The sequence below is a fragment of the Nelumbo nucifera genome, chromosome 4 (genome assembly GCF_055504915.1).
Source record: "Nelumbo nucifera cultivar China Antique chromosome 4, China Antique-T2T, whole genome shotgun sequence".
Lineage (NCBI taxonomy): Eukaryota > Viridiplantae > Streptophyta > Magnoliopsida > Proteales > Nelumbonaceae > Nelumbo > Nelumbo nucifera.
The window spans coordinates 97151243-97178886 of NC_142652.1; the positions used below are offsets into that span (position 1 = coordinate 97151243).

The 27644-nt window shown below is 39.0% G+C and overlaps 1 protein-coding gene across 1 annotated transcript in view; it reads right to left on the reverse strand.

Annotated features, from left to right (window-relative positions):
- The window catches only part of ABCI13 (non-intrinsic ABC protein 11), a 49054-nt gene extending 24779 nt beyond the window's left edge, over positions 1-24275 (reverse strand). Inside the window, exons 1-3 of the mRNA XM_010277668.3 lie at positions 23746-24275; positions 23425-23553; positions 6937-7032 (exon numbers count right to left, since the gene is read on the reverse strand). Of these exons, the coding sequence (XP_010275970.1) occupies positions 6937-7032; positions 23425-23553; positions 23746-23931 (411 nt within the window). The 5' untranslated portion in view covers positions 23932-24275. The remainder of the gene's footprint in view (positions 1-6936; positions 7033-23424; positions 23554-23745) is intronic.
- Positions 24276-27644: the final 3369 nt, after the last annotated feature.

Below are 27644 nucleotides of genomic sequence, written 5' to 3' on the forward strand. Positions count from 1 at the left end.
ACCTATCAAGGATGTGAAACAATTTCAGAGACTTGTAGGGAGATTGTTATATCTTTCTATGACCCGCCCAGACATTGCTTATGCTGTTGGTGTCCTTAGCCAGTTTATGCATGCACCTATGTCCACTTATCTTGAAGCAGCAGAAAGAATCCTCCGATATCTTAAAAGGTTTCCAGGTGCTGGCTTGTTGTTTCAAAGACACGGGCATTTGAAAGTTGAAGTGTATACTGATGCAGATTGGGTTGGATCTCAAAATGACAGAAAGTCTACTAGTGGTTACTGCACCTTCATAGGAGGAAACCTAGTTACCTGGAGAAGTAAAAAGCAAAGTGTGGTGGCTAGATCCAGTGCTGAAGTTGAATATCGAGCAATGGCTCATGGAGTGGCTGAAAGTATGTGGATAAAGAATCTGTTGAGTGAGTTGGGTTTTCCAGTGGATAGGCCTATGACCCTATTCTGTGATAACAAAGCAGCCATAAACATTGCTGCTAACCCAGTGCTACATGATAGAACAAAACACATCGAAGTCGACAAGCATTTTATCAGAGAGAAAGTCATCACAGGCGAAGTGTGTACTCCCTATGTCAGCTCTGAGGACCAACTTGCAGACATCTTTACAAAAGGACTACACCACTCAAGACATCATGATCTATGTGACAAGTTGGGCATGATTGATATCTATGCTCCAACTTGAGGGGGAGTGTTAACAGATGTTATTTTATATATGTATAGTATCGCAGGGGTACTATTGTACTTTTCCTTTTCTTTATGTTTAGTTGTTGTCGCCCTAGTATAAATATAACATATTGCGCCGCCTGCAGTTATCTCTTTGGACTCTTAGTCCTCTTGTCTCTCCTCTCCTCTCTCCCTTTCTCTCTTCTTCCTGTACAACATGCTATATTCTTATTCCTTACATTCTCTAGACCTAAACCACCTTCTTCCTTTCTTTTACACAATCTCCCATTTTATTAAGTGGTCCTTTCTAGTCTCTCCCGGCTCCCAAAGGAAATCCCTCATAATTTTTTCTAATTTCTTTTCTTCTCTTGGTGGAATCCTAAAAACAGAAAGGAAGTAGATGGGTAGGTTAGCCAAAGTTTATTTTATCAGAGTGATACTACCTCCCAAAGAGATATAACTTCTCTTCCAAGCAGCCAATCTCTTTTTACATCTTTCTATAACTAGGTTCCAAAACCTACTTTCCTTCGGGTTTGCACCTAGGGGAAGCCCTAAGTAGGTCAAAGGCCACGGGGTGATATGACATTCTAAGCAATTTGTTATCCTATGTAGAACCATCCCCTCCATATTAATCCATGCTATGCAACTCTTGTCCAAATTGATTTTCATATTTGACACTTTTTCAAACTTCTTGATTAGATTTTTCAATCTCCCAACTTTCCTGATGTCTCCCCCTTCACAAAAAATAATGATATCATCTGCAAATTGGAGATGAGTAAGTGGAACATTGTCTCTACCCACTCTCCAACCCCTAAAATCATCTTCTTTGTCTACCATAGAGAGGAGTCTAACACTTTTTCAAACTTCTTGATTAGATTTTTCAATCTCCCAACTTTCCTAATGTCTCCCCCTTCACAAAAAATAATGATATCATCTGCAAATTGGAGATGAGTAATTGGAACATTGTCTCTACCCACTCTCCAACCCCTAAAATCATCTTCTTGAACTGCCACTAAAGTAAAAAGGAAGGGTGGGAGGGGATCACCTTGCCTTAACCCTCTACAAGCGGGGAAGAAGTCTTTTACCACTCCATTAACAAGGATAGAAAATTGACAAGATCGTACACACCCAAGCATCCAATTGCACCATCTCTCCCCGAACCCCCATTGATGCAAAACTTCTTTCAAAAAACCCCAATCCACCATGCCATAGGCCTTTTCTAAGTCCAATTTGCACACAAAACCTTCCTTCCTAGATCTCTTCATCTCCTCTACACATTCATTGGCTATTAGAATTTGATCAACTATTCCTCTCCCTTGAACAAAAGCTCCTTGATACTGACTGATGAGGGAAGGGAGAATTACTTTGATCCTCAATGATAGAACTTTAGCAATTATCTTGTAAACACTGGTCACTAGACTAATGGGTCGGAAATCCTTTGGGTGGCTAGCATCACCTTTTTTTGGAATCAAGGCCAAGAAAGTTGCATTAACTCTAGGGCTAACAATATGGGTATTTGAGAATTCCTTAGAGACTTTAAGTAAATCATCTTTCAGCACTTCCCAACAATCCTGATAGAAAGCCATTGTGAATCCATCTGGGCCCGATGCTTTAGACCTAATCATGGAGAACACTGCCTTTCTTATTTCTTCTTCCTCAAAATCTCTTTCCAGCCATATTGCTACCTCCTCATCTAGTAAAGGCCACTCCAATCCTTCTAAACTCAACCTATCCTCCAGAGGTCTCCTGTAAAGGGATTTAAAGTGGTCCACAAAGATTCTAGCAATTTCATCCTGATTTGAGATTAGCTCTCCATTGATTTCCAACCTAGCCACAAAGTTTTTGTGCCTTCTTCCATTGGCGATCGCATGAAAGAATTTTGTATTCCTTCCCCTTCCTTTATCCATTTTTGTCTTGAATTTTGTCTCCAAGATATTTCCTCTCTCTTAAGAACTTCTTCCAATTCTTTCTTTGATTGTCATCTTAAATCCCTCTCTTCCGCACTGAGATTTCTCTCACTTTCCACATTGCCCAACTCTTCAATCTGGGAAATTAGAGTCAGTTTCCTTTCTTCTAACCTTCCAAAATGATCCCTATTCCACTCCTTTATTTTAGATCTTAATCTTTGCAATTTCTTATGGAATTTGATTCCTTCCCACCTTTTATTTTTTATAATTGAAATAATTTTATTAATCAACAACAATAGTACAAAGTCCCCAAGGAAAGGCGCGAGTTGCAACCTCTCCGGGCTAGTTAAGTACAGATTTCCAAATTAATAACAACTTACATAGAAGCACAAAAAAGATCTTCCCTATAAACCCCATGTTTGGCTAAAGCATCAGCCAAAGAATTAGCAGACCTACTAACCCATTTTACCTCAACTCTCATATTGTTGGTTAACCACTTTACTTTTTTGATGAGATCTTTGTAGCCCCAGATGGTGGTATCCAAGTTTAGGAGCCACCTTGTTACCACCTAAGAGTCCCCTTCAACTAGGAGATGCTCCACCCCAAGCTGGTTGGCGATCTGAATTCCTTGTACTACAGCAAGGATTTTTGCCCTTGTGGAATCCCCCACTCCCATTGGTCCTGAGAATAGGGAAATTATGTTGTTGTCCTTATTTCTTTGGATACCCCTTATACCTGAAGGGCCGGGGTTGCCTTGGCTGCTTCCATCAAAATTCAGCTTGATGACACCTTCCAAAGGCGGAATCCATTCTGACAGAATTCTATCCTTCTTTGTTGAAGTGTTAGCTATTACTAGCCAATTCCTCCACAAGTCATCAAAGGAGAAGTCATCAAAGATATCCACAGTTTTCAGCCAATGGATTGCTCTTGTTAGGATACAATCCTTCATTTCATCTAACCCTCTTTCCTTGCATTCCTTTCCTCCCAAAGAGTCCACAGAGTGGCTGCCCTAACACATTTCCACATGACCTTACCTCTTCTAGTGTGCCAAACAAAGACATATGGGTTGAATAACAAGCTTAAACCAGAAGGCATAGACCACCTACCTCCAAATAAACAAAGGCTCCACCTCCATATAGTTGTAGCAAAGAAACAGGAGATCAGCAAATGAAAACAGTCCTCATTCTCGGCCTTACACAAGGAACACCAATTTGGGGAAGACAAAGCGAGGGTCTCTTTTTCTGTAAGTTTTCCAAAGTATTGATTTTCCCATAGAAGACTTCCCAGCAGAATACAGCAATTTTTAGGGGAATAGGTCGCGCCCAGACTTCTTTGACAGGGAATCCTTGGGAAATGGGGTTAGAACTGAGGGATTTTAGAAAAGAAGAGCAAGTAAAAGTACCTTTTGGAAGAGGAGTCCAAACCCTTTGATCAGAAGAAGTGGGGTCCAAGCAAACAAATTCTAGTAAATGAATTAGCTCAATAACACAACTCGACTCACCATCCCTTAACCCTCTACGAAACCCAAAGTCCCAGTTTAAAGATAAGGGGTTTAACGGGCTCGGGAGAAAAGTTGCAATTGGCTCATGTTTGTGAAGGGAAATGGAATAGAGCGAGGGGAAACAATCTTTGAGGGGTTGAGTGCCCACCCAAAGATTGGTCCATAGACATTAGTTAATACCGAATTGAATCAATCCTCCACGCTCTTGAATTTTAATGATATGGTATACCTACCTATCAATTCTTCCATTGCTTCAAGCACTTCATCCTTCCACAAGATCACTATACCCCCTGAAGCTCCCCAAGATGGAGCCTCAACCCATCTTATTCCTCTCGATCTCCACAAACTACTGATCAACGTTCGATCCAATTCTGTTAATTTGGTCTCTTGCAGCGTTACCACATCAGGATCCTCTCTTTTTATTAGGTCTTTTATCACACTCCTTTTCCTTGCGCCTAATACAAAAACACCTAGGCATTGGGCGAGGCGACTTCTAAAAATCGCCTAGTCACCTAGGCGTCGCCTTGACAACTAAGCCTTTGAGGCCCAACAGCTGGGCCCAAATTATGTTTCAAGGTACCCAGCCTATGTTTCAAAAGCCCAGGCCCATTTTTCTTATTACCCATCACATGATTACTTAAAGTGCCATGTGATGGCTTATTAACCTTTGACCCTAATGGTTCAGTTCTGTTCAAATCCGATACACCAGCTGGCTGACCCACCCCTTCTTTTGAAATTTGAGTTTGGGATTGTTTCACATGTCGAGATCCATTGGTCAGCGCCTCAGCATAAGACCAGCCATGTGTCTCATCCCTTTCTTTCCTTGCCTTATAAACTTCTTCCTCTTTTAGTTCACCTTTTCCTCTCCCCAGACTTTGCTTTGCCATTTCAGTGTAATTTCCTTTCTCCTTTCCTGCATCCACTTGACTTCTTCCACGTAACCATTCTTCTTCTACCTTCTCATCTTCTTCCCTTCTTCCCTTCCTCCAAAGCTCAGCTTCAATGGCTGTAACTAGCCAGGCTAAGTAAAAGATTCCATCAACCAGTACCTTTACTGAACGTGGGATATCTTCCAAGTTTACATTACTCAAACATACTGCAGCTGAATGGAGGTCTTTAACAAAAAAGCCCTCTAACCTTGCTTTGCACAGATTTGCTATTGAGACAAAAACATCTGAAATCCATACGTGAAATGGTAGCCCCAAGATTCGAACATTTATTTTGTCCCTCACATGCAGATCCTTAGAGTTAGAATGAGGAGTCCATTTTGAAAAAGTCACAGAGGCTGACTCCAATTGGCAACATATAGCCTGGAGTTCCATTTTCTCTTCTACTAACTCTAGAAGGGCCTTACACTTTTCAAAGGGGGTTAAAATAATAGTACTGTTTAACTTCAGCTTCTTTAGTAACTCTTCAGAAATTCTCCTCCAGTCCTTTGGTGGGGCTGTTAAGGTAAGAATAAATTTCTTCTCCCAGTCATTTTTGTGCATGTTGCAAACCATTCAACAGTCCTTTGCTACTTGAGCCATGAGCTGCATTTCTGTTACCTCTTCTGGCAGCTCCTTCTGCTCCCTCACTGTAGAGTCTCCATAAACCCCCTGTGTTTCTTCTACTAGCTCCCTTCTACTTTCTTCTCTAGCTTCCTCTCATGTAATGTAAGTCCTTCAAAATCCCTGAAACTTCTTCCCAGCCATTCCACTTCTTACCTTCAGGGAAGCAGACCATCTGCTTTTTTCCTTCCCCAAAAAATTCCATAAGCACCACGTACCTTCCTTTAGGATTCTCCCTTCTTTCTGCTATATACCTCCTGCCATTAATCTCAATTGAATCTTTGTATTCAGATTCCTACTCACCTGAACAGCATCTTCCATGAAAGTCTGAAACCACACCAATGCTTCTTCCCCTACCAGCAACACCATGGCCATATTAATTTCTCTGATTTTTAAAGCTTTCTTCCCTTTCACCCTGTAACTTTCAAATAGGAACTGCTTTGCTTCCACCCTTAGAGATCTTCTTCGAACCTCAGTCTGCTGAAACCTCCCTTCCTCCATTTTCACTTTCTCCTTTCCTCTCTTCACTCTTTCCTTCACAAAGTCACTTCTTTCTTTCTAATTCCTTATTCTTTGGTGGGAAGCAAGCATTCTACTTACTTTTCCATCCATATTCTTCATCTCTCATCGCCCACAGCCCCTCATTCACCTCACAAATCCCACCACCATATCTTAAATTAGTAAGACCCCTACATCAGATATTGAAAGTAATATATGCCATTCTCTTATAGATTTGAAGTTTTCCGATGCTTTGGCATGGTTGTTAATATCATTGCCTTTTTCAGTATAGATGTCGATTATGCTATGTAAAAATTAAGGAATTACCATGGGATGTAGAACTTTCTTAATCAAAATCCATCACCTAGGTTTCAGCTTAATAAATAAGCACAACTTTATAACTTCTTACAGTTTCAGTTTAATAAATTATGTTCTAAAATTTAATAAGTTACGTTGAAACAAGTATAACTTCATACATGTTTAAAATTTAATAAGTTACGTTGAAACAAGTATAACTTCATACATGTTTAAGTCTTCCTACTGCCTTCATATCATTACTAGCTACCAAAATACTAGCAACATCTTCTGCATCAGTGTTTGTAGTCGTTTGGGTGTTATGATAGTTCTAATTCAAGTTAAAGAATAAAAAATAAGAGCATGCATTGCAATAAAAGAAAAGAGAGGATTAGCAAAGTTGATCAATAAGTCAGATATATTAAATAAGAACACATTGTTGCAAAGAGAATTCTTCACCTTTCAAATGCTAACCAAGGACACTTTAGCCCTAACTCCCTCAAAAGGTTACCTTGTCAGGAGCAAGCAGTCCTGCTATAATCTTTAGAACCGTAGATTTCCCAGTGCCAGAAGGCCCAATTATTCCAACAGCTTCTCCATGTCTAATCTGTGTGTGCATATACGATTACAATAAGAACATATAGAAAGAGAAACCAACATAAGACTTGAGTACAATTTCTAGATAAATAGGCAAAGAAAGAAAGAACCAGCAGAAAACATCAAAAACTGTTTTATTGAAGTAGATTCAAAAATAAATTTAGGTAAAACTGTGTTGTGGATGCTTTTACAGCCGCTAACAGCAGCAGTGATGGACAGCAGCAGTAATGGGCGACTAATTCAGAGTTTAATGGACAGCAGCAGTAATGGGCGATTAACTCAGTGTTCTCATCTTATCTAATTCAGTGTACTCATCTTATCTAGCTAGATACAGTTCTATCTTATCTAGTAGGGAGTCTTATCTTATCTAGTAGGGAGTCTTATCTGTTCAGTGTTCTTATCTAAATTCAGTAGTATAGATCAGTAGGGAGTCCTCCTAAAAGTGGGATTCTTATCTTCTTGTAATCTCCTATTTAAAGGAGCTAATGATATTCAATAGAGGCATCGAAATTCTCAGTCAAGACAGAGTAGAGGAGAGTTGGTGGTCTCTTGAACAAATCACCATTAAGGCGCCAAGATAGGTTCCTCAAGAAAATGGAGGAACAAGGGAAAACAGGAGGTTTTCCCCGTGGACCGACCCGTGACGAGAACCTATTCGCGGGCCTGTAACAAACTGTCATTTTATTTCTACATCAATAAGTCGGCAAATCATAGGCAATTACTAATGTGGTAACATTCAAGCTTCCAACATTGAGTAAACGGACATTTATAAGAGAGAAGAAAGAAAGAAATACCATAGGTTGCATCCCATAGGTTTTCTCCCTTTTTTTTATCAATACACTAAGTTTTCTCCTTGTGTACAACTTGGGACATAAGGGTGTTTCTTAAGATTTTATTGAATACATGGTGGGAGCTGAATTTTAGCATCCATTACAACCAGTCAACCACTACACAAGAACATTCCCTAGTGTTGCAGACTCAGGTTCCTTTTATATAGGACTGATGAAGCTAAGTGATATATTAGGACTAGACCACCGCAAGTGTTTAGGCTTGACAGTAAGCTTCTCCCTGGGACTAGAGAGACTGGAGTAAATGATGATTATCTAGTGGTGGTTGGATGGATGAACCATTATCCAATGGTCCATGGAGACTTCAATTGTATTAGAGAGGTTTGAATCACAGCAGACAAGAAAAATAGCTGGTTCAATACTTCAATTGAATTGCAAGGTCACCTGATTCTATAGCCGATAGCTTAGCAAGAGGGTGGCAAGAGAAGGACTACTGTTCTGTAAAACTTTCAGTTAATTTCTGTATCTTTTTTCTCTTTGTGATAAGATCTTGGTCAGCCATTGATGCTTCTGGTCTTTCTTCCTAACCTTGTAAGGAAAGGTCTTCATACTTACATGTAACTTTAATGTGTAGCTGATATGAAGATAGTGAGATGGACAAACGGCAAGACAAGAAGGGATAGGATTAACAATATGCACATTGGAGAGGACCTAGAGTAGCCTCAATTGGTGACAAGATGACAGAAATTTGACTGAGATGATTTGGTAATTGCACAGATGATCAATGACTGCACTAATGAGGAACATTCTTGTGCAAGTAGAACACTATTAAAAGACCAAGGGAAAGACCAAAAATAATATAAGTTGAAGTGTTAAGAAGTGATCTACGGACTTAAAATTTGACAGAAAATATGGCTCTTGGTAAAGCATAAAAGCAGGATAGGATCTATATAGCCAACCCCAATTACCTGAGATTAAGGCCGAGTTGGGTTGAGGTTTTGGGCCCTTTGTTAAACCACTAGTAAAGCCCATCCATCCTGACATGTTTTTGCAAACAAAATTTGGATGGAAGAGCACAGGAAACACAAATACATGTATGAATGACCTCTTGGAAAATGGCCTTCATACAAAATATGGGGAGAAAGAAAAAGTACACTCACCTAAGAAAAAAATGAAAATATAAATTTTGAAAGAAAAAAATGACTCCAAAAGGAAATGCAAACTATGATAAATGGCTAAGTGGGGCAAGGTGCCAACCAGCCGGTTGGTAAGGTCACCTGCTGGTTGTAGCGGAGACTTGGGATTGAATCCCTCCTGCACCTGAGTGGGGGGAGTTATGGGTTGGGGGATGGGCTACCCCCCGTTGTGTGGCCCTTCAAAAGTAATCAAAAAAAAAACTGTTATTTATAAAAAAAAATAAATGGCTAAGTGGGTTATTTATGGATTATGGTAGGTTTTAGGCACTCTAATCCATCCATTAAAGAAAAGGGATATGGATAAATGTGCTCAATTCTTTTTTTATATATAGAAAGTGAGAAAAAAAAACATCAAAGAAAAAGGAAGAAAAGATAGGAGTAAGCTTTCCTGTTAATTTATCATTCTTTCTTTTAATTTTAATTTTTGCAGTAAATCCCACCCCAACATGTTTTCCTCCACCTCTTCACTATGATATTCCTACAGCCTCCCTCATGAGATGGAGGACCATATTCCTTTTATTCCTATCACCCCATTCTGTTGGCTAATACTATGCTATCTCCAGGATTCTCAGCACCAAGACGCAAGTGAGAAGAGAAAAAAGAAGATTGGCGTGAAGAGCATAAAAAATGGAAGAAGAGGAAGGTAGGGAATCTTGTTTTCCTCCTACACTTCTTTAGTATTGTTAGCACTCTTGTCTAAATAGAGAGAAGAACAAGAATAATCTTAGAGGTGTCAAGAATGAATGACCCCCACCTCAAAGAGTCTCTTATATATTAAAAGATATGTACAATTACAAGAATGCCCATATAGGGCTGAAAGAGAAAAAAGAAGAATAAGAAGTATAAGTAATGTACAACAAGGACTAGAGTAATAAGATACATCAAGTTATAGAGTCTCCACCCCCCCCCTCAAACTGATGCCTAGACATAAGCATCAGTTTGTCTATAAGAAAGAGATGACGAACTTTAGTCATAGCTTTAGTGAAGATATCAGCAATCTGCATGTCTGATGCTACAAGAGGAAGCAATATAGACCCAGTAGTGAAGAGATCTCGGATAAAGTGGCAATCCACCTCGATGTGCTTGGTCCTCTCATGGAAGACAGGGTTAGATGCAATCTTGATAGTACTCGTATTGTCTACATAGAGAGGAATAGGAGTAGGGAGCTGAATGCCAAGATCCATAAAGAGAGACTGTAACCAAACAATCTCACTGCAAACCGAAGACATGGCCCTATACTCTGCTTCAGTGAAAAACTTGGAGATTGTTTGTTGTTTCTTACACTTCCAAGAGATGAGTGAATCACCCATAAAAACACACCACCCAGAAGTGGACCTAAGTGTCTGGACAACTAGCCCAATACGCATCAACATATGCTCTCAACTGAATAGGACAGGAGGAGGAGAAGAACAGTCACTGGGAAGTTATGCTTCTAACATATCGAATGATGCAATGAACAGCAGTCATATGAGGCTGACGAGGAGAAGAAACAAAATAACAAATTAACTAACAACCTGAACAGCATGAGAAATATCAGGCCAAGTCATAGTGAGATAAATGAGGGACCCCACAAACTGGCGATATAAGGCAGCATCAGGAAGTAATGGACCTTCAGATTTAGATAGCTTAAGATTTAGCTCCATAGGTGTATCAACATGCGTTTCATCATTAAGACCAGCAAGTTTAACAAACAAAATACTCTCGATCACTACGATGTACTTCCAGTCCCAGGAAATATGTGAGAGGGCCCAAGTCCTTCATGTGAAAGGAATTATGAAGTAATAGTTTCAATTCACGAATGCCTTCAACATCATTCCCAGTCAACAACATGTCATCAACATATAGTAGGAGAATGGTATTACCCTGAGGTCGTCGCCTAACATATAAAGAGTGATCAGAAGAACTCTAGCTATATCCAGCAGCAACTACAACATCGCGAAAGCGTTCAAACCATGCCCGAGGAGCTTGTTTTAGACCATATAGAGATTTTTTGATGCAACATACTAAAGAAGGATCACTGCAGTATCCAATAGGAGGCTTCATGTAGACCGTCTCCTTCAACTGACCATGAAGAAAGGCATTCTTCACATCAAGTTGGCATATGGTCCAAGACTGAGCAGCAGACACTGCTAAAAGAACACGGACTGTGGTGATCTTTGCAACAGGAGAAAAGGTTTCTTCATTGTCAATACCATACTCCTGACTATATCCCTGGGCAACTAAACGTGCCTTGTATCGATCAAGGGATCCATCAGACTTCAGCTTAATGTTATAAACCCAACGACTCCCAACAATGGATGCATCTGGAGAAGCAAGCACAAGATCCCAAGTGTCATTCTCATGTAAAGCATGAAATTCTACATCCATGGCTTCCTTCCAATGAGGGCTACTATTAGCTTCCTGGTAGGAGCGAGGAACATTTGTGGGGGATAGGACAGTGGACAAAGAGCTATGGTTTAAAGGAAAACCATAGCGGTCAGGAGGTCTAGATATACGAGTAGAACGACGAAGAGGAATAGAAGTATGAAGAGTGTCTGAAGTAGAGGTATCACTTATAGGAGCAGTGGTAGAATGATGATCTAAACCAAGAGGAAGGAGAGTCGCAGGCGTAGGGGCTGGAGCACATAACCACTTGCGAGAGAAGACGAGAAAGTCCTTCTCAGCAGAAGGAGGTGGAGCATCCCGTGAATCAAAGTTTGGCAAAATAGAAACAGACAATCTAGCAATTCCAACAAAAAATGAAATGTGCTCAAGGAAAACAACATTACGTGATATACGAATGCGACGAATAGAGGGGTCATAACAAAGAAATCCTTTGTGGACAGAGGAATGAATATAATTGATCAAAAACACAGCTGTACTGGCCGCCTCTACCCAAAAGGAAGGTGGAGTATGGGACTCCTACAATAATGTCCTCACAACACTAAGGATATGTCAATTCTTGCACTCGGCCACTCCATTCTGCTGAGGAGTATCTAGACAACTTCGTTGCACTTGTATTCCATGGTCCTTCAAATAGGATAAAAAATCTCCATCAATGTATTCTCCCCCTGAATCCGAACGGAGAATACACACTTGTGATTGAAACCGAACCCGCACCATAGCATGAAACAACTTAAATGTTGGGAACACCTCAGACTTGTAGCGAAAAAAGTATATCCATGTGTACCTGGTACAATCATCAATGAACGACACAAAATATTTGTATCCAAGCCGAGAAGGGACAGAAGCAATCCAGACATCACTATGTATAAGCTCGAAGGGAGAGGTAGCATGCTCAGATATGTGAGGAAATGGTAAGGTACGACTCTTACTTAAGCAACAAGAAACACAAGATGTATCAAAGGTGTGCAAGGAAGGAACTTTATTCTTAATAAGGCCTGAATCAAACAAAAATTTTAATTTTTCAGAATGTAAATGACCCAAACGTTTATGCCATAAGTCCCAAACATTATTTCTATGACTCAGAAATGAACTAGAAGTGGAGGAACTAAAATAAACTGATGATGCTACTGTTTTAGGCTTCTCAAACTCCAATGCAAACAGACAGCCCAACCTGCGCCCCTTCCCTTTCACCTTTCCAGTGTTCCGGTCCTAAATTAAACATCTATCCTGAGAGAAGATGAGAATGTTACCTTCATTAATTAATTGGCCAACAGAAATCAAGTTTGTAGTGAGATTAAGAACAAGAAGAAGGGTCTTGGTAAGAGGGAAAGATGCAGTGGGTGAAAGCTTAAGAGACAGATCACTACTACCAATGATGTTTAACTTTTCACCATTGGCAGTAACAATATGTTTGTGATGGGTTTTAGTAAGGTTACTTGGTTGGTTAGGGTAGGCTCCTGTCATGTGGTTGGTAGCTCTGGAGTCAATGATCCAAGTATGAGAATAAGAAGCACAATAACCGGAAAACTCACCATGTAAGCCAATGGCAGGAAGAGCAGAAGAAATAGTAGAAGTTACCAATTGTCGAGTGTTTTCCTCAACCATAGATGCCAGAGAATCACCTATAACAAAAGAATCACCACCAGTAGTAGATTTCTTACTCCCATGTGCTACAGCAACAGTGTCAATTCCATAGGTTGATCCTTCCAGCTTTATAGGAATAATATCTTCTCTATTGGAGGTCATTTCAGCAAGAAAACAGCAGTTCAGGCACAAGGATATCAGAGACAACCAAATTTAGCAATCAAGAACTCAGGATGATAGTCCAAAAAAGGCAAGTTTTAGGACTGTCAAGTCTAAAACCCTTCAAATATGAATCTGAAGTCTGAATCAAATAAATGAGAAGCAAGAAAACCCTAGGACGACACCAGATCTAGGGTTATAAGTTGATCGAGTCAGCCGATTGAGAGAAAACTGTGATTTACCAACACAGCAGGCGTCTTTTTCAAGAATAAGGAGATATCTTGTGCTGATCGAAACAGTCCCTAGAAATCTCCAAACCAGAAACTTAGTGTAGGATTAAGAAGAGCTTGAGAGGACCCTTCAATCTAGAGAGAAGGAACTCAAATCGCAGGCTGATGTAGAAGACCAGAAGTCCAAAAAAAAGTTACAGTCCAAAAAAGGAAACTGTATAGTGTTACAACCCCAAGAAGATCAGAACTCCTTCGAAAACTTCACCAAACCAGATGTTGTTTGTAGGTAGAATAGATCAGGTCTAGGCGACACCAAATCTGAAGTCCAAAGCTGTTGCAGTCCAAAAAAAGAAATTGTACAGTGTTGCCACCCCAAGAAGAAGATCAGAACTCCTTCGAAAACTTCACCAAATCAGATGATGTTTGTAGGAAGAGTAGATCAAGTCTAGGCGACACCAGATTTGAAGTTTGGCCTCGAACCAATGTCTCACAAGAGAGATCTAACGAAATCTCTCCTACTGGTTGCGCAAAGAAGACTGAACAGAAAAAAGTTGATCAAAACAGCCCTAATATGACAGGATTACTGCTTCTAGTGAGTTTCACGAGAAAGAGAAAATAGATCAGAGAGCAACCCGCTCTGATACCATGTCAACACTCTTGTCTGAATAGAGAGAAGAACAAGAATAATCTTAGAGGTGTCAAGAATGAATGACCCCCACCTCAAAGAGTCTCTTATATATTAAAAGATATGTACAATTACAAGAATGCCCATATAGGGCTGAAAGAGAAAAGAAGAATAAGAAGTATAAGTAATGTACAAAAGGACTATACTAATAAGATACATCAAGTTATAGAATCTCCGCAAGTATGATATTCCTATAGCCTCCTTCATGAGATGGAGGACCATATTCCTTCTACTCCTCACCCCTTTCTTTCTTCCCTTATTTATTTCTTTCTTTTCTTCTTTGTCTCATATTGAAATACATGTAAGGGAGATAACTATCTACAGCCTTTTTCTTTGAAATTTGGATGATTATGGTTCCTTACTCCATCTTAACCCATAAAATTACTATTTTATATGCAAAGAGACGACCATCTACAACCTTTTCTATGAAACTTGGCTGATTATGGTTCCTTACTTCATTTTGACCTCAGAAATCATTACTTTGTACAAGAGAGAAAACCATCTACAGTCTAGCTTAGAAAACTTGGCAAATTATGGTTCCTCACAACATGATAATACACAAAATCATTATTTAAATTTTAAAGAACACCTACAGCACTATTCATGAAATATGGATAATTATGATCCCTATTTTCTTGCTATACAAAGAAAAAAAAGATTATTTATTTATATTTGTTGGTTTTCGTTCAAATAAAGAGGCAATATACACCTTCAAAGGAAAAATCTCTAGAAAAATTCTACTTAGTTTATTATGCTTATTTGTATTTCTAAGCCAGAATCAAGAGGTTTTCTCTGCACCTAGCAAAGATGTAATTAAATGAACATCTATGTGATTTCCTAAATGAAACTTACCCAAATATCAAAAAGCTCAATTATTAGTCTAATTGGGTGAATTATGTTACTTGAGAAATTATACTAAAAATTTTCCACTAACACTGCAATATATATATTAACATAGAAACCTACTAAAAAGAGACCAGAATCTCTCAGAAAGAAGCCAATCATGGAAAACCTTCACCTTGAACATCCAATATGTCACTCACATTTTCTCCAAGACCATCAATTACATACAAATATTATTAGAGAGCTTACTACTTTCACTTTCTTCTCAACTACATAGAACTAGCAAAATCCTCTCCCCCCAAGAAAGATCAAGCCCAATTTTTTGCCAACTTGCACTTCCTTTTCAACTACCCTTGTTAAATGCAATTCTTTACATACTTGAAAAAAATCATCAATATGAATGTTCTCTACCTCATCTTCATATTCTACTTCTAACTCGCCCTCTTTTCAACATCCACCATCTCGAGTCTTCAAGAATCAAGCTTTCTCCGTTAACCCAATGAATCTAAGGCATCCCAACCATTCATACAAATAAGTACCATATCCAACATCAAAACTCATCCCTTTCAAGTTTTCTTTTACCAATAGTTCAATATCCTCAATCTTTCCTTTGGAAATAGATCAGAACAATCATCAGCAAGACTTAGCATCCCGCTTCCAAAGTATTGATTAAAGGGATGAATACTTCCCTTACCAACCCTCCTCTTCTAAACCCTTTCATAACTTTTATAAGGCCCAGCCCTACAAAGATCACTTACAAGCTAAGAGAAAACCCTGCTAAAACAAGCCAAATGCTGACTCTTGGAGTTTTTCACTTTTTAACCACTCTAATCAAAACCATATCACCCAACAAGACTTAGCATCCCGCTTCCAAAGTATTGATTAAAGGGATGAATACTTCCCTTACCAACCCACCTCTTCTAAACCCTTTCATAACTTCTATAAGGCCCAGCCCTACAAAGATCACTTACAAGCTAAGAGAAAACCCTGCTAAAACAAGCCAAATGCTGACTCTTGGAGTTTTTCACTTTTTAACCACTCTAATCAAAACCATATCACCCCACGTTTCCAATGGTAATTTTATACATTTCAATACTCAACCAAACTAACAAGTCTTGAGACCACACCACATCATCATAAACATTACCCACAGAAATGCCATCCTATTGATATTCATAACCTTCTCAACAAGAAGGACCTTTTGAACATCTGGGGAAACCATGTTCCCCCAAGGGTGGAAGTTTTTGCTTGGCTAGTGGCATTGGATGGCATATTGACATTAAATCATCTTCAAGACAGGCTTTCACTTAGCTAGCAGATGCGATCTTTGTGAGAATGCTGAGGAATGTCTTTCATTTTCTTGTTGAGTGCCTCTTCTCCAAGTTCATTTGGGTTTTTTTCTTCAGGCTCTCCAAGGCTGGTGGATGGTCTCCCAATTCAGTGGAGGAAATTTTCTCCAAATGGCCTAAGATATCTGGAAATGTCAAGGCAAATATCGCTTGGAGCTGCATTCCTTTCACGGTTTGTTGGGAACTTTGGAAAGAAAGAAATAGAAGAATATTTGACGAGAAAGCTTGCTAAGGGAACATATAACACTTCTATGCAGCAAACAAATTATGGACTGGATCATCATTCTCCTAGAGTTCAAAGGAATCACAAAGGAAGATCTTGGTTTTGGATTTTGGAACACTTTGCAGCCGGCTTAATTGTTTTTTCTTTGTTTCATATGGACTAAGTTTTCTTCTCCTTTTTCTTTCTCAATGTATCTTTCTTTTGTTATGCTCCCCTTTGTAGCTTTGCTCTGTAGTGATATCTCATCGCTATTAGATGTACTTCTATTAATAAATTTTCTTTTTCATTTACTACCAACAAAAAGGACCTTTTGAACAGCAATGCTAAACTCAGATCTTACCTCTACAGCATTGCCCACCACATCCTCCAACACCATCAAAATAGAACCTTCAACACCTTCATCATTATCTGATTTCTCCTCTAAATCATTCTCTATATAATCACCTGACTCCACCATTGTCAAATCCTCCTTTGCCTTGTTTTCGACTTCCTTTTAGTTACCTCTAAATCATTCTCTATATAATCTAACCCCGTTCCAGTGTTTTAAAAGTGTAAGGCACAAAAAAAGCACAAGGGAAAATTTGCACCCAAGGCAAGGTGTAAAAATCCAAAAATTAAAAATTAAAAAATTAAATATTAAACACAATAATTGAAATTATAAACTCAAATTTTAATTTTTTTTTAAAACCTATTATTTAAAATTAAAATGCATAAACACAACATATAAAAAAATATTCAAATGAAAATTTAAAAGTTAATCATGCATACAAAACATATTCAAGCATGCAAAACCCTATATCTCTTGTTTTTCCCAGTTTTATTCCTTCAAAATAGCTATTGTGATGTAAAATATTTTTTGCATTCCTGATTCTACAAGCCACCTTTGTACCAAGCCCCATGAGACAAGCCCAAACAAGTCCATGTTTTTTTTGTAAGAAAAAAGACCAAAAAGTTCATGTTGGGGTCTTAAATTCTTAATCCCTACACAAAATTTTGGTGAGAACCCCCTATTTGCTAATGTTGTTCATTAATTCATCCTAATAAAATATCTTCTTAAAAATTAATTAAAATTATAAAATCTTTTTTCGTGTGTGTAGGGATTAATAATTTAAAACTCTAGCATAGACTTCTCTGATCTTGCCTCAAGGGGCTTGGTCAAGGTAGGGATTAATAATTTCAGCAACAAGTGGTGCTGAGTGCAATGTGGTGTAGTGTGCAGTGTGGTGAGAAGTGAATTAGGAAAAAAAAAATCAGATATGGGAGATAACAGTGACAACAAAACTAGTGTGGTGGTTCCCACAGACTACTTGAATGTTCAGATGACTTCTATCAAAATGAATGGGGAAAACTACGTGCCTTGGGCGAAATCTGTAGAGGTCTTTCTTGCTGAGAAGAAAGTGAGGCATATAAGGGAAGAAAAACCCTCTACCGAGTCTCATGAGTATGGTGGTTGGGAACAAGAGGATGCACAGATTATAACCTGGTTATGGAATAGTATGGAACCCAAGATCAATATGAATTTCATGTTCCTTGATACAACCAAGGAGGTTTGGGATCATGCCAAGAAGCTGTATTTGGGACAAGACAACACAACTAGAGCGTATCAGCTTTATCAGGAATACTTTAATCTGCAACAAGGTAATCAAAGTCTTGAGGAGTACTATGCTAGCATGAGAAACCTTCGCAATGAGCTGAATGTGTACCATCCCCTCACCTCTGATGTTAAAATTCAGCAACAGCAGAGAGAACAACTAGATGTGACCAGATTTTTGGTAGGACCGAAACCTGAATATGAACCAGTGAGGGCACAAATACTAGGAGGGTCAGCTCTTCCATCTTTAGAAGAGATGTTTGCTCGTCTTCGGAAGATCTCTATTAGACCTACAGAGAATTCTAGTATCTCTGACAGGTCGGCCTTTGCAGTGTCAAGAGGGGGAGGTTGTGGTGTTAGAGGTGGACCTCAGGGAGCTCAATCTGGCCATAGTGGTAGCAATGGACCGATGTATGGTCGTAGTAGTGGTGGTGGACGTATTGGAGGTCGAGATTCAAGGGGAGTTTGTGGTAGAGGACGTAGTTCTAGTCCAAGAAGATGTACGCATTGTGGTATGGAAGGACATACCATCAATTATTGTTATGATTTGCATGGCCCACCCTCAACTTGGGCAAATCGTGCAATGACCAGTTATAGTAGTTCCAGACAGGAGGGTCATCCAGCTGATCAGATGCCCTCTGTATCTACAGATGTTCCCAGGAAGGAGATGATGAGTGTTCCACGTGATGAGTATGAGAAGTTTGTTCAAGCCACATCTCAACAAAATACAGCCACTCTTGCACACTCAGGTATGGCTTGTCTGGCATCCAAACCTAGCCCCTAGATTACTGACTCTAGAGCCTCCAATCACATGATTGGAAGTCCAAGTTTGTTTTCCTCCCTTTCTCAGTGCCCAACATCACACTCTGTTACCCTTACTAATGGTTCCACATCTTCCATTTGTGGTGTTGGTAATGTTAACATATACCCTTTATCTTTATCCTCAGTTTTGTATGTTCCCAAGTTTCCTTTTAAACTTATGTTTGTTAGTAAGTTGACCAAGTCCCTTAATTGATCTATCACTTTTTACCCTTCTTCTTGTATTCTTCAGGATCTCAAGATGGGGATGAAGATTGGTGGAGGGCATGAAGTTGGTGGACTGTATTATCTTGATGGTGGTGGCAGTGCATCAACAGCCCTTCAGACATCTCTTTCTCCTCTTCGGTGGCATTGTAGATTTGGTCATCCATCACTTAAAGTTTTGAAGTCTCTTGTTCTGTCGAGTCATCTTTCTGTTTTGGATTGTGAGGCATGTCAATTAGGGAAACATCATCGTGTTCCCTTTAGTCCTAGGGTTGATAATCGTATGTCGAGTCATTTTTCTTTAGTTCATTCAAATGTATGGGTCCAAATAAAATAATGTCATACAATGGTTATAAATACTTCGTTATTTTTGTTGATGATTATTCAAGGATGACATGGCTTTACCTAATGAAAGAAAAGATTAAATTGTTTTCCATTTTCCAAAAAATTTATGCTGAAATTCGCACCAATTTGGTGTACAAATTAAGAGTCTCCATTCTGATAATGGTCGTGAATACTTTTATACACCATTTCAGGAGTATTTGGAACAACGTGGCATTATCCATCAGACTTCATGTACTTACACCCCACAACAAAATGGAGTAGCTGAGAGAAAGAACCATCACCTTTAGGAAACCGCTTGATCCCTTATGCACCATATGTATGTACCCAAACCTTTTTGGAGTGATGTTGTGCTTACATCTTGCTTTTTGATTAACCGGATGCCCACGCCCATCCTTAAAGATCATTCTCCCTTCACCACTTTGTTTCCTACCTTGTCTTCATTTCCCCTTACTCCTCGGGTTTTTTGGTGTGTCTATTTTGTTCATAATCTTGTACCGAGAAGGGACAAGTTAGATGCACGATCCATTAAGTGTATTTTCCTTGGCTATTCCCAGACCCAGAAAGGGTATAAGTGTTATCACCCTAGCTCCTGACGTTCCTTTATGTGTGATGATGTTACTTTCTTTGAGTCCACTCTATTTTTCTCAGGGTCAAGTGATGCTTCTTCTTCCCCACCACCTCCTCCTCTTTTTTTTTTTGATGAATGATAATAAATTTATTAATTCAAAAGCAAATTTAGAGTGAGTTCATACAACATCCCAGCGAGAGGCGCGAGCTGCAGCCCCTTCTTGAACCTTACAAGTAAACTAGGAAAGAAAAGCAAAAATCACAACTGAGCCCAAAATAATTCTTCCCTATTTACCCCTTGCTTAGCTAACATATCTGCAAAGTATTTGCTGATCTCCCCACCCACTGTACAGTGACCAACATATTCCTTGTCAACCAACTAAATTTCTTCATTTCATTCTTGTAACGCCACATAGCCTCTTCAGGATTTTTCAACCAACCCACCACCACTTTGGAATCCCCCTCGATTATTAGGTGTTGTACGCCCAGCTGGTTTGCAAATTGCACCCCTTGTACAGCAGCTAAAAGTTCTACCCTGATGGAGTCCCCAATTCCCAATACACATTGACAACATGTACCGGTTCCTCCTCCAGCTCCATCACCGTCAACAAATCCGACAGTTGTTCCCACACCAGCTACAACCCCAATTTTTTATCTTGATCTTCCAATTTCCTTGCAGAAATGTAAACACAATTGCACTCTTCATCCTATTTCTAATTATGTTTCTATCACTCATCTTTCTGCTTCCCATCGCCAGTTTATCTCTTTGTTATCTTCTATTACCATTCCTACGAATGTCCAGGAACCCCTTGCCTCTCCAGAGTGGCACCATGCAATGAAAGAAGAACTCTCTACCTTAACTCATAGTCATACATGGGATCTCACCACACTTCCTCCTAGTAAGCAAATTGTCGGTTGTAAGTGGGTATACACTATTAAGCATTTACCCAATGGCAGTGTAGAGCGGTTAAAAGCTAGACTGGCTGCCAAAGGGTATTCCCAAACATATGGTATTGACTACACAGAGACCTTCTCTCCTGTTGCTAAAATTGGTTCAGTTCGTATTGTGATATCTCTAGTTGCTATGTATGATTGGCCTCTCTTTCAGCTTGACATCAAGAATGCTTTCTTACATGGTGATCTACTTGAGGAAGTCTTTATGGAGCAACCATCGGGGTTTGTTGCTCAGGGGGAGGATGGTAAGGTGTGCAGACTAAAGAAGGCCATTTATGGACTTAAAAAATCTCCTCGTGCATGGTTTGGTAGGTTCAGTAAAGTGGTAAAGAAGTTTGGTATGAAGCAGTGTCAGGTTGACCACTTAGCCTTCAGTCATGACTCACAGGCCGGAAAGATCTTATTGGTGGTATATGTAGATGATATTATCATTACCGGGAGTGATAAATTAGGAATTTATAGGTTGAAGATCTTTCTGTAGGAACACTTTCAAACAAAGGACCTTGGTAAACTAAAATACTTCTTGGGGATAGAAGTAGCAAGGTCTAAGCATGGTATTAATTTGTGCCAGAGGAAATATGTTCTTGATTTGTTGGAAAAAACAGGATTATTAGGTGTCAAACCAGCTGAAACACCTATGGAATCAAATACCAAGCTGAGTAGTGATATGGGTGAAGAGTTTGATGATCCTGGAAGGTACAGGCGGTTGGTGGATAAACTAAATTACCTAACCATTACCCGGCTAGATATTTCATTTGCAGTTAGTGTGGTGAGTCAATTCATGCAGAAACCCCAGGTTCCACATTGGAATGCAGTTCTAAGGATTGTAAGGTATTTGAAGGGAGCTCCTGGTCGTGGCTTGATATATCAGAGTGGAGGAAATCTCGAAATAGAGGGATATACTGATGCTGATTGGGCTAGCTCTATATCTGACAAAAAATCCACTACAGGTTATTATACTTTCCTTGGAGGTAATATGCTAACATGGAAAAGTAAGAAACGGACAGTTATGGCAAGAAGCAGTGCAGAAGCCGAATATAGAGCTATGGCACATACCACTTGTGAATTAGTGTGGCTGAGAAATCTTCTACAGGAGATGAGATATTCGATTAACACTCCAATGAAGCTTTATTGTGACAACCAAGCTGCAGTCCACATCTCTTCTAATCCGATTTTTCATGAGAGAACAAAGCATATAGAAGTTGACTGTCACTTTGTGAGAGAGAAGGTGATGAGTGGAGTGATAAATACTGCATATGTTAACACAGGAAATCAATGGGCATGTTCATCAAAGGGTTGAGTCGGGGGAGAGTAGATTACATATGTAACAAGCTAGGACTATATGATATATACTCACTAGCTTGAGAGGGAGTGTTAGTGTTGACTGTGTAGGGGTATTTTAGTCTTTATATTTATGTTTAAAGCCGATGTGTAATGTTTCTGTTAGATGATGTGTCCCACACTTAAGTAGGGACAAAATAGTCTTTTGTTATTATGGATAGAAACATATAAATTCAATCTGGCCGACTAGAGAGTGATCTGAGTTCTCTAGTTCGAAACAGAATTTTCTTCTTCTTTATTCTCCTCTCTTCTTCTTCTACTTCTTCTTCTAGTCTCTCTAATATTTCTTCAACCCTAATTCTAACAGAATTCTAGTGCAGATTAGGTTTATAATGAAGGGCATAAGGAGGAATGTCCCTCCACCATAAGCCCACCAAGAACTTTAGCTTACTTCCCAACATAGGGTATATCTGATAAATATCATGAAAGAAGGGAATAGTGATATTGAGCTTTCAAGGGAATGAAAAGTTTACCTACTATCCACTTTGTGTTCCATCCAGCATGAAGCCTGCACTTGCTTTATTTTGTTCTCTATCCTAAAGTCCTAAGATTGAGTCAAATTCCCCTTTGCAACCCTAATGCCAATAAGCAAACTAAAATAATAACCTCAGCCAAGATAATGCAATGTATCTGTATTTTAGCATGGTTTACTTCTTACCCAAACTGCAAAATCTCCTTGGCTCTTTGAAGAGTAAACCATATATACTTTCTAGTTTCTAGTGTAACCAGATTGAGAGTAATATAAAAACACTAATAAAAAAGAGAACCCATGTGGAGATATCAAGAAGGTTAGGTAGGTCAATCACTTAAAATAGATATTTGCGTTTCCAATCCATTAGTATAGATATCCAAACCCCGCAGACAAGGAGGGTAGCTGGCAGCAGATAGATAAACTGGCTACCAACTTCACAGCCTAACAAGAGAAAGGCCATTTTTCCATGGTGCCTTCTCCTTTTTACAAATTCTTGCGGAGTGCTTCAGATGATAAATCATTCAACATATGGGCTAATCAGTTTAATGAAACAGAAACTGGGTTGTAGAAAATAGACCTTGAAGTGCTAGATTTTGGTTTAACGAAACAGCACCATGATTCAACATATATAACATAAATGTTCAATAAAAAGAAAAGTCAAATTCACCTTGAAGCTCAGACCTCTCAAGATGTGCTTGTCCCCAAATGACTTGTAAACATCTCTACACTCAATAAGGACATCCGACTCATCCTCAACCTCTCTAACCGCACGCATATTATCTTTTTTAGACGATCCCTAACAACATAATTAACATAAAAGTCATTATTACAATCTTCTCCACATAAATTTCAGCTAAAACATATTTCAGCACATCGCCCACGAATTTGAAGCAATGTCAGATGCCAAAAAAAATCAAAATGCAAAAAAAAAAAAAAGATAACACGAAAGTTGAAAGTTCCAGAGTAAATGGAAATTTGGCGAACCAACATTGAACTTGATTGCAGATACGCCACCGCTACAGCTCCTCGGAGGGGCCGAACAAGCACAAATAATCTTCCTCTCCCCGAAATACGAACCCAATCTCTTTCTGCTGGGAACCAAAAATCTAGCAGATTGAAAGGAGCACCGGAAACTGGCCAAAGGGGGAAAGGGGGAATTCGCTGCAGCAACCATATTTTCTTGGCAACTTCTGAAGCCAAGGAATCAAAGATATAGAATTCTGACGCGCACCCAAACCGTTTTACAGGATGAAACACATTAAATTCATTAAATTCCCGTCTTTGAGCGAGAAAAAGAGAGACTTCTGCGATGGTAGGTCTTGTTCGTAGAAGCTAGAAAGCGACCTCCACAAGAATTTCCTCAAAAGTTGAATTAGAGAGACGGGTAAGTCCAGATTCGTATTTTCAGTGAGAAACACATGGCAAATTGAGTTCTCCTATCTTTGAAGCCAGGATTCGGGATTAGATGTATTCTTGTTCTTTTTTTTTCCTACGATTTGTCTTGCCAGTGTCCTGGTTGTTGATGGTAGAGGATAGAACCGTACGTAATATACTACGGTGATACAGGTACGAGCAAGTGTATGGAAGAAGGGAATGACGCAATGGTTCATAAATCATAAGTTGCCGTCTAGTAAGCGGAACACAGTAAAAAGAATTCGAGTTTGGTTCTCACACCGACACACCATCCTCACAGCCTTTTTTCCAGCCGTGCATCGAGAATATCTCCGTATTTATATGTATTATTCATTATCATGGTAAATATTTCCGATGCACGGCTGTGAAGGGGTTTGAGCATGGTGTGACGGTTTTATGATGATCAAATACGATTTCAGTTAAAAATCAGCTGAATAGTAGTCAATCTTGGGACCCACCATAAAAGCAAATGTGTTTGAAGATGGAATTATGAACAACATCAATGGACCACCGACCACGGAGTGTGATTGTATCAAGTTCGGAGTTCAGATCTGCGCCCCACAACGTCCAACAGCAGATCTCCGCCCTGTATTGGGAGCATCTCTCCAATAATAATACCAGAAGCAATAATGTCATCATAGGGAGATATTCTCAATGCACCGAAGAGATGTGTATTCAGACGTTGTGAGGGCACCCCTTGTAGAGCGCAGATGTGAACTCTAAAGTTCAAGGTGAGTGGTGGTGGGGTTGGGTCGAGTTGAAGCTTAATTCAAGCCTAACCTGAGTTTAATCCAAATTTTAGTTTGGACATGGCTTCAATCAGAGCAAAATCCGTTTGAATACTATTCAAACAGTCTTTATAGCCTTGCATCAGGAATATTTCTATAGTTTTATGCTTTATTTCGTGAAGAGATATTCCCAATGCTAGGCTATGATGATTGTTCGAATAGATTTTGCTTTGACTGAGTCCTATTTCCTTAGTTCGAGCTTTATCGAAAGAGATATGAGTTTTGGCTGGTCTGGGCTCGGGTTTGGAGCCTTTGGGCAACTAGTTCAAACCTTTTATGTATACATTTTGATTGGATTCAACTATGATAACGAAAATTTTACAACCAATCAAAATCAGAAGGTATCATAACAGAGAGGTGACCAATCAGGTAGTATATGATAGATCGTTCAATACTTATATAACCATCTTTTATTAAATTTTAATTGAGGAATCTTAATTCACTCTCACCTCACCTTATAAATATTTATTTCATCGTACAATTGGGAAGAGTGATAGCAAGGGTATTAATGCCAATAAAGAAGGGGTATGGAGTGGGAAGTTTTAAATTGTTGTAAGTGTATGATGAGATTACAATTTGTGGGGTGGGTGTCAATGAGATTTCTAAAATTTATGGCCAAGATTGGGTCAGGCTTGATCTACCCAGACTTCAATCCAAGGTTAGTTCAAGTCTTATGGCCCAAGCCCATCCCATAGCCTAAAAACTTAGGCCCAACCTATATGAAAACTTAAGTTAGGCCTACTCAAGTTGCACTCATGATGATAGGAGACAAGTAAAGTTGCATAAACTCATTGTATATCGTAGGGCTGCTCATGGGTCGGGTTGGGTCAGTTTACTGAGGTTTTTCTAACCGGTCCGACTTGGTCGGGTTACCTGAGATAGAAACCGAAACCGACCCAGTGTTAAGCAAAATCGACCTGGTCGATTTGAGTCGGGTTGGGTCGGTTTGGGTCTGTTTCGGCTCTAAGTTCATCCATGCCCCCCATGTCCACCTAGTTTTCTAGAAATATATTTAAAACTGAAATATGTATTTTAGATATATATATAAACAAAAATATACATACAAATATATTGGAATATATATTTTCTGGAAATATATATCTGACATATTTCATAATATATATTTTTTAGATATAGATATGGGAATATATATTTTCAGATATTTCAGTTTTTAGTTAAGTAGGAACTAAATCGATTTCGGTTTTCACACAAGAAAATAGAAACCGACCCGAACCATCGGTTTATGAATTTGTACAACCCGAAACCAATCGGTGCTGATGAAAACCCAGCTGACTCGGGTTAGGTCGGTCTGGGTTGGTCGGTTTGGTCAAGTTGGGTCGGTTCGGGCTAGTCGGGTTGGTCGGGTTGGGCCTTCTTATGAACAGCCCTAGTATATCAGCATTCCTTTATGACTTTAGAAAGGAGAAGGGATGTTAGAGAGGGTCAGGCTAAGTCATAAATCCATGTTAATATGGTCCTAATAGTAAGGTCAAGTTGCTCTTAAATAGGTTTCAGTTTAGTTTTGGAGTAAGGTTGTTCCATATCAAACCTAACCCACTTTACAGTGTCTCATTGATACCACTTGTTGCCCAAATAGCCTAACCTAAGAGGGAGTGGAATGTGTTTTAAAAGATATTTCCACAATTAAAGCCTTCTAAAACTATATATGCAAAACTTGATAGTAAGGCTACCTAGCCCAACCCAGCCCATTATTTTTCGGGTTTGGGCAAAACTTGAGGCCCGTGGGCTCGGGCTTTAAATACCAGGCCCAGTCATTTTTTGGGTCGGGCTCGAGCTTTCTCAAATAAGCCCAGCCCGATACTATTACATATAATAAAAAAGAATTTATATTATATATAATAAATATATATATATTATATTTGTTTCTTAAATTATTAATAAATATTAGTTTACTATTAGAAAATATAAATTAGTTTATTAATTTATTAAATTATAACTAAATTAATATAATACCACTTTATAAAAGTACACTGAAAATAAAATATTTTGTGTACAGGTCGGGCTTTGACGATGACAATTTTTCATGTCAAACTGTCTATGGTCTATCACATTCCATTTTTATTCAATATATTTCTATCATATATATTTTTCTTTCTTTTTTACCGATCGAAGTCTTCCACCGCCACTCTTGCTCCACCATCCTTCTTTCTCCACCACTTGGCATTACAAGTTCCATCTCTCCTCCACCGCCATTAGAGGTGTAAATCGGATCGTGTCTTTCGTGGCTTGGCATGGCCTGGCACGAATTTGGACTGGCCCAACACAATGGTCCACGTGTCATGTCAGGTCTGGTATAATCATGCGGGTCATGTTGGGTCTGTGGTTTTAGGTCCACTGACATGTTGATCCACGGGCAATAACACGGTCTACGGCATGACCCATATATATGTTTTATATATATTTATATAATATTATATAAATTATAATTGTATAATAATATATAGTATATAATATATTAATAAATTAAATAAATTTTTAAATTTTATTATATTAATTTATTTAATTATTATATATAAGCAATTGTATACACAAAATTCATTTAAAATTAAAATTTTAAGTTTTTTTGTCAATTTTTTTTAAATAAATAGCTATGGCCTGATGCATGGCCCGACCTGGCCCAAGGCTCGGCCCATGGCACGACATGGGCCCGCACGGGCCTAGGCCA